The 15,044-nt window shown below is 48.3% G+C and overlaps 1 protein-coding gene across 1 annotated transcript in view; it reads right to left on the bottom strand.

Moving 5' to 3' along the window:
• Nucleotides 1–10,892: 10,892 nt before the first annotated feature.
• The window catches only part of LOC134452446 (protocadherin alpha-C2-like), a 79,084-nt gene continuing 74,932 nt past the window's right edge, over nucleotides 10,893–15,044 (bottom strand). Inside the window, exon 5 of the mRNA XM_063202841.1 lies at nucleotides 10,893–12,600. Coding sequence (XP_063058911.1) covers nucleotides 12,290–12,600 — 311 coding nt within the window. The 3' untranslated portion in view covers nucleotides 10,893–12,289. The remainder of the gene's footprint in view (nucleotides 12,601–15,044) is intronic.

The raw sequence follows: 15,044 nt of genomic DNA, 5'->3' as shown, positions 1-15,044 counted from the left end.
AGAGAGAGATAGAGAGAGAATGTTCAATCGGCTATTGTTTTGTGTTGTAATCTACCCAAATCACAAACGTCTAGTGCTATGAACTGCTTTTCCTTACCTGCACGCATTCCACCAGCTGCTGGGTGATCACGGACTGGGCATCCATCTCACACAGGATCTGCTGTAGGACAGACAGACAGAAAAACAATATTTGAAGGAATACAGTACATTGTGTGCAGCCATATATTTTCATAAATCAGACTGTGTGTGGGCCCCCTATATATGGGGCCCCAGGTGACCAATCTGAACAACATCCCTGATGGTGTGCCATTCAAAATGATGCACAGCAGGCGAACAACTACTAAGCTATGGAGTTTATTTAATTTAATTTCAGTTAATTTAATTTCATTTCATTTCATTTATTTGATTATTTGATTAGGACAATGCACATTAATCAATCAGCCTACATCAGGGGGGGGGGGGGGGGGGGGGGGGGGGGGGGGGGGGGGGGGGGGGGGGGGGGGGGGGGGGGGGTGGGGGGGGGGGGGGGGGGGGGGGGGGGGGGGGGGGGGGGGGGGGGGGGGGGGTGGGGGGGGGGGGGGGGGGGGGGGGGGGGGGGGGGGGGGGGGGGGGGGGGGGGGGGGGGGGGGGGGGGGGGGGTGGGGGGGGGGGGGGGGGGGGGGGGGGGGGGGGGGGGGGGGGGGGGGGGGGGGGGGGGGGGGGGTGGGGGGGGGGGGGGGGGGGGGGGGGGGGGGGGGGTGGGGGGGGGGGGGGGGGGGGGGGGGGGGGGGGGTGGGGGGGGGGGGGGGGGGGGGGGGGGGGGGGGGGGGGGGGGGGGGGGGGGGGGGGGGGGGGGGGGGGGGGGGGGGGGGGGGGGGGGGGGGGGGGGGGGGGGGGGGGGGGGCGGGGGGGGGGGGGGTGGGGGGGGGGGGGGGGGGGGGGGGGGGGGGGGGGGGGGGGGGGGGGGGGGGGGGGGGGGGGGGGGGGGGGGGGGGGGGGGGGGGGGGGGGGGGGGGGGGGGGGGGGGGGGGGGGGGTGGGGGTGGGGGGGGGGGGGGGGGGTCAATGCAATATGAAGATCTCATCTGTTGCCCTAAGGCAGGTGTCATGCAATGAAGAAAGAAAGAAAGAAGAAAGAAAGAAAGAAAGAAAGAAAGAAAGAAAGAAAGAAAGAAAGAAAGAAAGAAAGAAAGAAAGAAAGAAAGAAAGAAAGAAAGAAACAATTAAGCATGTCAAAGAATGCAAACAATATAAACAGTACATTCATACATCACAAACTGAAAATGCATGTGGCACGTCGTTGGTGCAGTGGCAAGTGAGCTGCCACTCACTCTGGTGGTACAGTAGGTCCTTATATCACGTGTCAGCACACCAAAACAATGAAAGTGATGATTCATAAAGGAGCAGTGTCACGCTCTTCCATCTGACTACTGATTACTGAAGTTCCCTGAAAAGCTGCACCTGCTGAAAAAGAAATGTATAAGGTGTGCCGGCCCTGGCAAAACGTTGTCAAATACGTTGTATCATCACATCTAAAACAAATGAACCACCAAAAACAAACCACATAGCAAAGAGGTTACAGAGGCCAACCACACAAGCATATTATAGTAGGTCTATGCATAATAGAGTTATGAACAGGTCATTTTCATGACAGAGCCAGAGGTTCCCTCTATGAAAATTACTCATGTGTGATTCATGATTTCCTCAGGTCTCTATTTTTGGAAGGGGAAACCAACGCACACCGAGGTGTAGCGGGTGCAAGTTCACTTTCAGAGAGGAAGATACCGCACACTCTTGTCTATCGTGCTGAATATTATTTACAGAAACAATGTTTCAGCCAGTGTGGCCTTTCTCAAGTTTTTACATTAAAACTTGAGAAAGGCCACACTGGCCGAAACGTTATTTTTGCAATAAAATTCTTCAGGTTGAGGGATGGCTAATTAGCGAGCCAAGTAACATGTTTAATGCGTTAAAAATGTCTATGGGAGGTCATACATGAATGTACTGGCAAACCTGAAACTCACCGAAACCACATTTGTGTCTGAAGGCCTAACACAGAATGTCATAGGGTTACTTTACTTGTTCGGAGTGAGTAAATAGTAAAAAGAAGTGTACTGTGATACCAGGTTTAATTGTCTCTTGTCAGATTTTGAACGCTTGTAGAATTTAAGGTATAATGGTAATTACCAAGTGTCGGTGGACCAACGTGATTTCATAGTTATGACACTGTAAAGGGGAGGCTACCAATTAGGTGGATAACTTTTGACTGACGAAGAGAGTGACTGTGCAATGGTGGCGGTGGTAGTGGAGGCTGAAGTAACCTAGCCCAGTGGTTTTCAAAGTGGAGGCCGCGGCAGGATGGAAGGAAAAGTACAGCACAACAAAAAATAAATAGGCTAATTGAATAAACTGACAAACATACAACAAAATAAAGCAAACATAAGATAAACAATATTCCTATTCCCATTGATATTATTTTATATTCTAGTGGGACACTGCCTCACAGGCCCTCCAGTATGGTGGTGAAAGAGGGTACACAGGGCACGAACTATGCAAGGCGGGCCTTTACTGGAATCTACCGGTATATGGGGGGCCTTGTCATGGTAAAGTTTGGGAACCCCTGGCCTAGCCTGCAATTTACCAGTAAAAGGCCAACATTGTTTTGATCAACCCCTGACCACCATGACTCAGCTGATTTTAGGATGACTCCAACTGTGTGTGAAGATGTTTGCCTGCATGTGTGCAACGAAATCTTGAATCAAACGTTACCCCAGTCGGCCTCCAGTGGGTGCTGTTGGATATCAGGTGCTCGGTCTCACGTTGTTAAACATCAACAACAACAAAAAACATTGTGCAAAATGATGTAATTAGTCAGCCTACATATTTGTTTGCATTTCTGACATTCATTTTCTGTCCAGCTCTTTCTCAACTCAGCTTTTCGACTGTGTCAACAATACCAGTAGGAATCTAAAGACAAATGTGCTTGGAAGGCCACACCGTTCAAATAATGTATCCCACTATTTTTCCGGGAGTGGTCTCGTGTTTACACGGATAATCGTTGTTTGATTTCACACAGGTCCATCCCAGCCTGACGTCCCGTCTTTATTGCATGCATATGAAATGGATAACGCTTGAGCTTTTATCATGGGGCGCGACCTCTCTGTGACCTTCGGGATGTGGAAGAGAGGCACCGGGGAGAGAGACACGGAGAGGAGCACTCAGTACCGCATCAAATGACAACATCCACTGAGCCTGACTCTCAACATCAAAGGCTAGAGAGTCAGACCCAGCATACTGGAACTGGCAGATAAGTCAGAGAGAGGAGGAGGGCCAGGGGGGATCGAGAGAGAGAGAGAGAGAGAGAGAGAGAGAGAGAGAGAGAGAGAGAGAGAGAGAAATTATCCGCAAGTGCAATAGCAGGCGTGTGTGTGTGTGTGTGTGTGTGTGTGTGTGTGTGTGTGTGTGTGTGTGTGTGTGTGTGATGGGGGGGCAACACAGAGATAGAGAGAATGGGGACAGGGGGTTTAGCAACACTACTCTTAATGGTCCTTGAGGGAAAAAAACACATCTCTAGTCGAAATTGTATGCTGAATCTCTGTGCAGCTACACACTTTTGCGCAAAGGCGTTTCAGTCCCACACACACACACACACACACACACACACACACACACACACACACACACACACACACACACACACACACACACACACACACACACACACACACACACACACACACACACACACACACACACACACACACACACACACACACACACATTTCTGCGCAGAGGCGTTTCAGTGGCAGACAGAGGCGTCTCGGCTTGATTTGCACCCAGCCGAGCGCCGGCGGCAGCACTGGCATTTAAAATAGACGCAGCAGCAGCAGCAGCGCTCTAACATGCAATCCCACGCCATAGCACACAGCACAGCACACCCAACCATACGCCATGCAGCCAACACACCCAACCATACGCCATGCAGCCAGCACAGCCAACACTGCCAGCCAGCCAGAATTCATCCGCTGTGCTCATGTTTGGGTGATTTCAGTTCTCTCCATCTGTGCTGTGCTTTCTATGGTCACTGACTGGCTGGCTGACAGCAACTCTTTCTATTGAAAAGAAACAGTGTAAGTTATGAAACATGCATGTCATATCACATTCCACAATGAACAAAATAGTGGTAGATTACTATGTCACACACTGAGTGAGTGTGTGTGTGTGTGTCTGTCTGTCTAAACAGCTGTGTGTGTGTGTGTGTGTGTGTGTGTGTGTGTGTGTGTGTGTGTGTGTGTGTGTGTGTGTGTGTGTGTGTGTGTGTGTGTGTGTGTGTGTGTGTGTGTGCGTGTGCGCATGCGCATGCGTGCAGGCATGTGTGCGTGTGTGCGTGTGTGTGTGTGTGTGTGTGTGTGTGTGTGTGTGTGTGCGTGCGTGCCTGCGTGCCTGCGTGCGTGTATGCGTGCATGTGTGTGTGTGTGTGTGTAGCATCCCTGCATGCATGTGTATGTGAGTGCATGTGCAGAATTTGAGTGTATCCCCTCCTCGTACGCAGTTGGTGGGCTCTGCATAGCAATAGTGCACTGTCAGTTTTGCTCAGCTGGTGTGCAGAGATGCGGTGGCTCCCTCCGGCTGGTGCACCACCACCGCAGACTAAAAAGTGCTGCACCAGTGATTTCCCCCCTCTGCCTCTACGTACGTGGATATGCCACAGGAATGGACTGGGACCCAAAAACTAGCCAGGCATTTTATTTCAGCATAGGCTAGCCCCCTCTCACACACACACAAGACCCTTGCTTTTCAACCATATGATGATAAGCTCAGTCCACTAGCTACGTTAAAGATAGACTAACTTCTAAATTGTGATCCCCCCCCCCCCCCCTCTACGTGTATATGCCACAGGAATGGACTGGGACCCAAAAACAGCCCGGGCATTTTTTTTTGCATAGACCATCCCCACACACACACACAAGACCCTTGCTTTTCAACCATATTATGATTAGCTCAGTCCACTGTCTACATTGAAGACAATCTTCTAAATTGAGAGCCGGTCTCTGAGGAAGGAAACAAACAAATAAAACAAACAAACAAACAACAGCATCGGCCCCTGAGGACTGCCGGCCCACTGGGAAAATGCCCTGTATGCCAGATGACCAGTCTAGTCCTGCTGGCAGCCCACTGGGAAAATGCCCTGTATGCCAGATGACCAGTCCTGTTCTGTTATGCCGTCAGCAACAGTGCACCACTGCAGTCTACAGTGACGAACAGCACTGCTGATGCATGAGAACATGATCAAAGTAAATGCCTTTCATTTGCGGTTTTGATTAAACACAAAGACGTACAGTAGGTATTTCTGGGAGTCCATTTCATAACTGCAAAGTTTCCAAGTTTTCCATTTTGAGTCAGTCATCATTTTATGAGGTGTTTAAAAAAAAAATTGTAAAGAAAAAAAAAACCGTCCCCCCCGTACCCTCCTACAGTGCCGGGTGGCTTCATGCTTTTTGACTGAAGACACTTCCGATATAACTAGCAGGCATATTGTACTAATGTAAAACACAATTCTATCACACGTTTCATAGGATGCAAGGCTGTACAAAAAGACATAGAATGAAGAAAAATGATAAATGATTCAGAGGCCAGGAGCAAAACTGTTACACGACTCGGTTTTAAAACTTCAGGTCAACGTTTTCGTAAATCCTTTTGCACTGTGGATTTCAAATCTATTTTATTGTCCCGGCTATTTTTTTTACTTTCCATAGCGATTTCAAACGTATCCTCAAACAGGTCAGCAAACCGTATGGTCACAGGTGCTGTTCACATTCATCACGAGAGCCAGGTTAGTTCTGTTGGGGTTCAGTTGCAAATTGAACTGGATGTACAGAGGCCTGTGATGTTAGTCAGTGGACGTCTCTAAGGGCATTTTCACACCTAGTCCCCTTAGAGTGAACCAAACTCAGTTCTCTTTAAGTCAAGCAAAAAGTGAACCTACAGCATATTGTGAAAAAGATCCAGCTGGTCTCTCTGGTCCCATTAGGCTTTTATGGTGTGTCAGCCCTCTTTTTGATCACACCCGCAGGGCCGGTTTTAAGCATAGGCCGGCTAGGCGGTCGCATAGGGCGCGATGTGAAGAAGGAGCGCCGAAATGGCGCTCTCCGATTCATAATTTTGCGTTATGGAGGTTTTTTTTAATGAAGTCGCAATCAACAAAGCGTGGCGAAAGCGCTCCACGGCAAAACGCCCCTCAGCCAATAGTAATATCGCTTTCAACTGTCTCTGGGAAGTCTGTGAACCAATAAACAGACAGTCCTGAGAAAGGGGGCGGGATGAGTGACAGCGTGCGATCTATTTTGAATTTGGAGACTCACTCGAGAGACAGAGGGAAGCGCAGACAGAACAGTGCTGCTCTGCTGGGTGGAGAATTGTTATGTTCTCATTAAACCAGTCATTGCATGATGCAGGAGTTGCAGAGGTTGTTTTGGATAGTCTAATAGTTATGAGGCTACTGTTTGGAATTAGACGGAAAAAGAGCTTTGTTTTTGATCTGAGAAATCGCTAGTTAGCATGCTAACATTAGCCAAGTATGCCAAGCAATGAAATCCAAGCAATGTAAAGTAAGACTGGTGCAATGTTTAAAACAATTAAACTCAAACTCGCCTAGGGCACCAAATAAGCCAGAACCGGCCCTGCACAGCCGGTCCTACAGAGATCTCCTCAAGCGATTACACCTAGTCACAAGTGTAAATTGTCAGGACTCGTAAGCGAACTGTTCTGAGACCAGGTCAAAAAAGGTCTCAGAACGGTTCACTTCAGAGGGATCTGGGTACACTTTGGAGCATTCACATAAGAAAATGCTGAGTCACAAGTCTGAGTTCCCTTAAATGGCTGAAAAGCACCAGGTGTGTGAAAACACCCTAAGAATCTGGTGACTCAGGACACAACGAAAGACAAATGAAAGAGACGGGAGATGACAGAGAGTCGCGACAGAGAAACAAGTGACACAGCTGAAGATCAAATCAACACGCCAACACCACCGCTTCAGATATTTATGAAAGAAAATTTTATTTGTGATTTATAAACAAAACACGGTACCAGTATTCATAAAATAATAAAAAAGGAACACTATGTCACCATCACACTGATGATCCTGTGTACAAAAAGGTTATTTGACATGTCTGCACTGTCAGAGTTAACAGTTTAGTGCCATCGAGGCACTCTTTAAACCGATGAACATTCACTACACACAAGCAGAATAGGTAAAGTTTTTGTGATTTTTGTCTTTTGTGTTTTTTTCCCCAACTGTATTTTTTGTAGCTTTTTTTATTTTCAAAGAAAGGGGGGGGGGACATATACCATAGGTGTATATATGAATCAGTTTCACGTTCACAGCAGTTGGCTTGATCATGGTTTCAAAGCTTAACACGAAACAAAGGAGAGACCTAAGTATATAATTCTCAAAAAAAGAAAGAATGAAATAAAACTCAAATCTTTTGGAGCATAACACTACAGCATTACATTTATCTAGAGGGTAAGATTTTAGAAGTTTACGTCAAAGGGATGAAACCAACATGACCTCTGTGTATTGAATGTTAAGAGTATTTGCATGTGTGTTTGTGTTTGCAAGGGTGCGGGTGTGTGCTTGCGGTGTGCAGGTGTGTGTATGTTTCACACGCGTGCGAGCATGTGTACTTGACTCTGTTTGTGTTTTGCGGTTTGAGTGAATTATAGGCTTTTTTAAATATATATACACACGTTTTCATGGAGATGTTCTCCATCTCCCATATTGTCATTTAATGCTTGAAAATAATGATGAAAAACATATCTATCTATATATATCTATATATAGTTTCTGTTTCATCTGCTTAGAACATGCAAACAGCCACTTAGTGATCTGACGGCACACACAACCACATCTGGAGAGAGTTGCGGAATGACTGTGTGTGTGTGTGTGTGTGTGTGTGTGTGTGTGTGTGTGTGTGTGTGTGTGTGTGTGTGTGTGTGTGTGTGTGTGTGTGTGTGTGTGTGTAGTTTCATCTGTGCGCTTATGCATCAGCTTTTATGTTTGAATATTTGTGCATGTGCGTGTGTGTTAAGTGTTTGAGTGTGAGTGAGAATGTTTGAGTGTGTGTGTGTGTGTGCGTGCGTGCGCGTGTGCATGTGTGTGTATGTGTATGTGTGTGTGTTTGTGTATGTGTGTGTGTGTGTGTGTGTGTGTGTGTGTGTGTGCGTGCATGCGTGCGAGTGTGTGTTTCTGTGTGTGTGTGTGTGTATGTGTGTGTGCATGTGTGTGTGTGTGTGTGTGTGTGTGTGTGTGTGTGTGTGTGTGTGTGTGTGTGTGTGTGTGTGTGTGTGTGTGTGTGTGTGTGTGTGTTCATGTGGTGAGGATGCAGTCATAGCAGCAGGTACTGTACATCACTCCTGTGCCTCTTACTGATTGGTCAACTCTGAAATCGGAACCACAGACAGGAGAGAGAGAGAGAGAGGGAGAGAGAGAGGGAGAGAGAGAGAGAGAGAGAGAGAGAGAGAGGGAGAGAGAGAGAGAGAGAGAGAGGGCAAGAGAGAGGGAGAGAGAGAGGGCGAGGGCGAGAGAGAGGGCGAGGGCGAGGGCGAGAGAGAGAGAGGGCGAGAGAGAGAGGTAGAGAGAGAGGTAGAGGGAGAGGTAGAGGGTGAGAGAGGTAGAGGGAGAGGGAGAGAGAGAGAGGTAGAGGGAGAGGGAGAGGGAGAGAGAGGTAGAGGGAGAGGGAGAGAGAGAGAGAGGGAGAGAGAGGGAGGGGGGAGGCGAGAAAGGTGGTGGAACCGACAGAAGGGGAGAACAGATAGTGTAGTTTGGGGGGAGGTCGGAGGTCGGAGGTCGACGGAGGTTAAAGAAATAAAAAGACCCTGATAGGAACTCAGTTCACGTACAAGACCTTTATTCTCACCCACCCACTCTGGCCTCATAGAGGAGCCTGAGGAACTGTAAACTGCTCTCTCATCTTCTCCTTCACTTCACATTCCAATCATCCCATCATGGTTTTTTCAGCACCGCCAACAACCGTCCAATTTTCCAGATTTGATTGAACGAGATCATCAGTAAACAATTAACTTGACAACACACTCCTCTTTCGGTTTATTTAGCTTGGTGTTTAGCCATACATGCTGTATCTACCAGAACACCACCACCAAGTACGGTACCCATGTCACCCATCTTCACCATCACCACTGTCTCCATGGAGAATGGTGGAGCACACACTCTCAGATTGATTGCATGGCCAAGTTCTTGGCCCTCCACCCTGGGGAGATGTTTGATAGTCTTATATGCATAGCATACTGCCACTCCCCTGCCATGCGGACTGGGGCAGTGCTTTGGCCCAGTGCATGATGGGAGAACAAGTGGGATCCGGTGAGGCTTACCGAGTACGGTTAGTTAGTGTGTATACGGTATACGGAAGTGTGCTTTAGTCCCCCCTGATAGAGATTTGAGGAGCTCAAAGGTACCGTATGTACTGTAAGTTCTCTGAGGCATTCCCATAACAGTGCTGAGGCTTGTTTTTATATTTACGTGAGTGTCAAGAGAATGGTAAACACACAGACGCATGTCGTTGTCCTAACTACGCTAGTACGCTAGTAGACATGCTAGAGATTAATTCATTTATTTAGTTATTACTGTTGTGGAAAATGTGTTGTTGAAAAATCTGGCTTTATCTTGCTACGGTTATACGGTTTTCAGGTTTTGTTTTGCTTGTTTATTTTTTTTGCCTCTGTTTTCGTGTCCCGTGAATAGCAGAAGAGCACCGGCACGGTGAGGTGATCACTTTGGAGAGAGAGGATCCCTGAAAGTGTCTATCAGAGCAAACGACAGGCAGAGAGGAGAGGAGAGAGGAGGCAGAGAGGAGAGGAGAGGCAGAGAGGAGAGGCAGCGAGGAGGCAGAGAAGAGAGGAGAGGAGAGGCTGACAGGCGAGAGAGGCTGACCGGCTAGCGAGCGATATCTTACAAGCGGCAAAGAAGAAGAAGAAGAAGAAGAAGAAGGCCATTGAAGAGTGGCAAGGCTAAAGGAAAGGTGAGTGGGAGGGGGGAAGGTGAGACAGGGAGGGCAGGCAGGTTGGGGACAAGGGAGAATGGGGGGGGGGAGGTCATCGAACAAGAACAACAACTACCAAACATTCACAAAAGGAACATGAGGGCAGGATATACAGTACGTACATGGGGAAAAGTGGGACTGACTATGGGTGGACTGAGGGGAGAGGGGGCTGGGGTGGATTGAGAGGAGTGGGGGTGGACTGAGGGGAGAGGGGGTGGACTGAGGGGAGAGGGGGTGGACTGAGGGGAGAGGGGGTGGATTGAGGGGACTGGGGGTGTTAAGACTGGTTTGGGTCGGCAAGGGAACTGGCTCAAGCGGACAGGAAGTGTCATGTGACATTCCTGTCATATATTACAGACTTGTGGAAGAGGACGCGGCGCCTCTGCAAGGTGGCGGGTGTGCAGCTGTACAGTATCAGGTGTTGTGTGTGTGTATGTGTGTAAGGGTGTGTGTGTGTATGTGTGTATGTGTGTGTGTGTGTGTGTGTAAGGGTGTGTGTATGTGTGTGTGTGTGAAAGGGTGTGTGTGGGTGTGAGTTTGCGTCTCTCTCTCTTGATTCATGTCCGTTAGTGCGTTTGGGTCTCAACCATGATGTATGCATATGTCTGTGTGAGTGTCGTGCATGAGTGTGTTTCGAGAGTATTCATATATAAGATTATGATTTTCTGAGTGTGTGGGGTGTCGAGGGTGTCAGAGACAGAGAGACAGAGAAAGAGACAGTCTGTATATTCAGTGGCATGTTTATGTACAGTATGTATGTACAGTAGTGTACGTGTGTGTGTGTGTGTGTGTGTGTGTGTGTGTGTGTGTGTGTGTGTGTGTGTGTGTGTGTGTGTGTGTGTGTGTGTGTGTGTGTGTGTGTGTGTTGTGAGTGTTGTGATCCTCACATGCAGGTGGGGGCATCAACCAACCACAGGTGGGTCTTCTGCCAGGCGTGCCGCCAGAGAAGAGAAGCCATCCTGTCCTGTCCTGTTCTGACCTGCTCTGTCCTGTCCAGCGGCCCCGCTGTGTTGTCTCTAGGACCAGGCCTGAGGCCTTCTGCTGCCACACTCTGGGCCTCTCACATAGAGCCCAGCCAAGCCATGCCATGCCATGCCAGCCTGTGGTGCCCAGTATCTCTATGACTGGCAGAGGGCAGAGGAACACGGAACAACAGGCTACAAAAATCCTTATGAACCCCGACCGACCAAGTGCTATACGATGGTACTGACCATCCCATAATACTACTAGGCCTACAATTTCATGTACGGAGCCAAAATCTTTTGGCGGAAGTACATAGGATGGCGCGCGAGGCTAACGATGTCATAGCTCTTGTTTGGAATAACAGGTACCAACCACTGTATTGTACTGTGTGTTTCTGGTTCGTTCTATTGTTTGTCATGACATGAAATGACATGAGATGTTCCTCAAGACATGTCATTTCTAGTCATAGAGTCTTTTCCCTATACAGAAATGTGGTGCTTCCACATATGCATTCCATCGTATGGATCTTTTTTTTGTTGTCTGATGTATTTTTCTTGTGAACATCACTCAGTCTCTTTTATTCATCAGTCTGTCCTAGCTGCTATTAGTGGACAGGAAAAGATCGGTAGGGTAGAGTACAGGATATTTTGTGCCCGAGTGGGCTGTGCTAGGGTGGGAGGGTTTCTTTTTTTTCAGTGTTGATCGTAAATTTTGGCTCATTATTATAGTTGTGATATTGTTTTTTTTTCTTTTCTTTTTTCTTTAACACTGGTATCTGGAAAGCTGAATATAGTATATCATACAAATTCCAATGTGCACTGCACTGGCAATCAGAAATGGATTCTGTACATGAAACGCAGTCATTTCTCCACACACATACAACAATTTTGATCAATCAGGATTGCAGCAAGCATATTCAGCTCGGTTGTTCAGATAGGCAAGTTAGTAGTGTCTTATTGGAGGCTAATTTGTTTTAGGGTTGTCTGCGCAATTGTTCATGTTGGTTTATTGAAGAGGACGGGGCTCAGACAGAGACAGAGAGAGAGACAGAGAGAGAGTGTCTCATATGTTTGAAGAGTGAATCGCGACTCCCGCCGGGAAGCCATTTCCCCTCGGAGAGATGACCTCTCTGTAAAAGTTCACACATATTTGGTTGATTCTCTGTCTCGTTAAGGATTCAATTCAAGTTGGTATCTCGCGTTTATTTATTATTCCTGTTTTATTTACTCCATTGTTCATTTCCGCATCACACCAATCCCACTCCATCCATCCATCCATCCACGCCTCCGATTCCTACTCCTCCGTGTCGTCCTTCCCTTTCTCTTTCTTGTCTTTCTTCTCCTTCTTCTTCTTTTTCTTCTTCTTGGACTCCTCTTTCTTGCCGAAGGTGATGAAGTCGGCCTTCTCGTCCCCGGTTCCGGGCTCCTGCCTGATGGAGATGATGGCGGGGGAGCCGGGGATGATGAAGGCCTCGGGGGGCAGCTCGCCGGGCTTCAGGGCCTGCGGAGGGATGTAGCCTCCGGGACCCGAGCCGTAGCGGAAGTGCCAGCTGTTGCTGTTGATGCCGGCACCGACAGGGGGAGACACCTCACCCCCTTCACCATCTGAGAGAGAGAGAGAGAGAGAGGGAGAGGGGAGGGGAGGAAGGCAGGGAGGCAGGATGGGAGAAAGGGTGATACAGACATTGACAGAGAGAGCAGAGGAGAAAGAGAGAGATCGAGGAAGAATGGGAAGAGAAAGGGCAGAGAGAATGAATGAGGAGGAAAAGATATAGAAGACCAGAGGGAGAGAGAAAAAGACAAAACAGAGAGGGAGAGAGAGAGGAAGTGATAATAATGAATGGAGGCCAATAAAGGGATGGGGGGAAGATGAAGGACAAGAAAGGTGAAGTGAGGTAGGATAAAGACAGGATGGGAGGGAGGGAGCGAGGGAGGGAGGGAGAGAAAGAGAGAGAGAGATCTGGTTACTGAATAGCCAAATAAGCATCAGATTTCACACACAGAATATACTACATGCAACATATGGAAGAATGTGCATATCCCCCCTACGCACTATCCCACACTATCTTTTCCATCATTTGCTTTATTTCCCGTAAGCAATGTCCATCTGTGGAAACAGCTGCAAAGAACTGCGATCAAGCCTAAGTAGAGCTGGAGGCGCTGTGTACACACACACAGGGGAGTCGACAGGATGGGACAAAGGGGTCAGCTGACCCAGGTTGAGGAAAGAGATGGGGCCCAGAATTGGGTTCTTATTGCATTGCATGTATTATGTGGTGGTGCTGGGGGTGGGTATGTTCAGATGACTTTGTCATGGGCCTGGGCAACACTGTGAGTGGCCCTGCACACACACACACACACACACACACACACACACACACACACACACACACACACACACACACACACGCGCACACACACACATGCACACACACACGCATGCACGCGCACACACACACACACACACACACACACACACACACCCACATACGCACACACACACACACACACACACACACACACACACACACACACACACACACACACACACACACACACACACACACACACACACAGGCACACAGAGAGAGAGAGAGAGAGAGAGAGAGAGAGAGAGAGAGAGAGAGAGAGAGAGAGAGAGAGAGAGAGAGAGAGAGCCAGGGAGAGCCAGGGAGAGACAGAGACAGACAGCAAGTGAGAGGCTAGAGAGACGACACTACGGGGACACATGGGGACTTCTGGGACCAAATGAGGGCATGCCAGATTAAGGCACGACCTGCTGTTTTGTTTCTCTCTCTCTCTCTCTCTCTCTCTCTCTCTCTCTCTGCTCTTCTATTTCCTCCCTCCCTCCTTCGAGGAGTGAGGGCCAGTGGGGTAGGGGGGTTGGGGGGGTTGGGGGTGTGGCCTAAATTAGGAATGTGATGCTGACAGGGGACATGCTATCCAGAAACCGCAACCTACAGAGACATCTTGTTTTATAAGCACACAGCGCAGCAGGGGGCAGTGCCTCTGAACACAGAGCATTTAACTGAGGTTGGTGAGAGAGGTGGAGCGGGAGAGGGAAAGAAGTGAAGGGCAAACAACAGAGGTGGAGGAGGAAGAGGGTGAATCAGAGAGAGAGAGAGAGAGAGCAAGAGAGAGAGAGAGAGAGAGCGAGAGAGAGAGAGAGAGAGAGAGAGGAGGGATGACAGCAAAAACAATGACAGAGTAAGAGAGTAACAAAGAGACAGAAAGAACATGAAAGAGAAAAAGAGAGACATGGAGATGGAAATGCAGAGGGAGAAATGGAGTGCGCCACAGTAGCAGAATAAGTGCGAGACAGGGCGAGAAAGTGTGAGAGAAGAGAAGAGATATGATGAGGAGAGAGAGAGTAAGAGTGCTGGCTTGTGTGCTTTTGTTCTCAGTTGAGGCACTAGACTCCTCTCTGAACTCCCACCAGCTCCATGTCTCTCTGCTGTGACCTACTTTCCTCTCTGTGTTTTATTTAGATCCAACTCTGGCCCTGTGAATATGTGCACTTGTTTTCTTTTTTCATTTCTGTTTTGTGTGTGTGTGTGTGTCTGTCTGTAGGTTAATTCTGCTTTTACATGTCCACTGTCTGCAAAGGAATTGGGACGGTGAAAAATGTTTGTTTTTTTCTGCAGTGGGAGGGCATTTGCAAGGCCAACAATGTTTTAATGGCTATTTGTTTGTTTGTTTCAGTGTGTTTATTTACTGATGAACTAGTTTGTGATGAGCAATATTTCCTGTTCTACTTTGCTTGATTGCCAATGATGCCGCAGAGTGTCTCAGTAAAATGCTTTTCAGGTGACTGCGATCAGGTTTTCGTTAAACAGGTTTAAACTTCTTTCATGCACTCTATGTATTAGTAATATTATTATTAGTAGTAGTATGTTATAAAGAGAACAGGACAGCACTCCAAGTTTTGTGTTCTATTGCCCGTCAAAGGTTTCGGGCCTGACACTGAAGAAGGTTAAAGGTGGGGTTGCAGGTATGACATCACGTTGGGGGAACTCCCCCAGGATTCTGAGGTTCTACATAGACTCCTA

The sequence above is a fragment of the Engraulis encrasicolus genome, chromosome 7, assembly GCF_034702125.1.
Source record: "Engraulis encrasicolus isolate BLACKSEA-1 chromosome 7, IST_EnEncr_1.0, whole genome shotgun sequence".
In the NCBI taxonomy this organism is placed as follows: Eukaryota; Metazoa; Chordata; class Actinopteri; order Clupeiformes; family Engraulidae; genus Engraulis; species Engraulis encrasicolus.
This window is presented reverse-complemented; position numbering and strand designations above follow the sequence as displayed.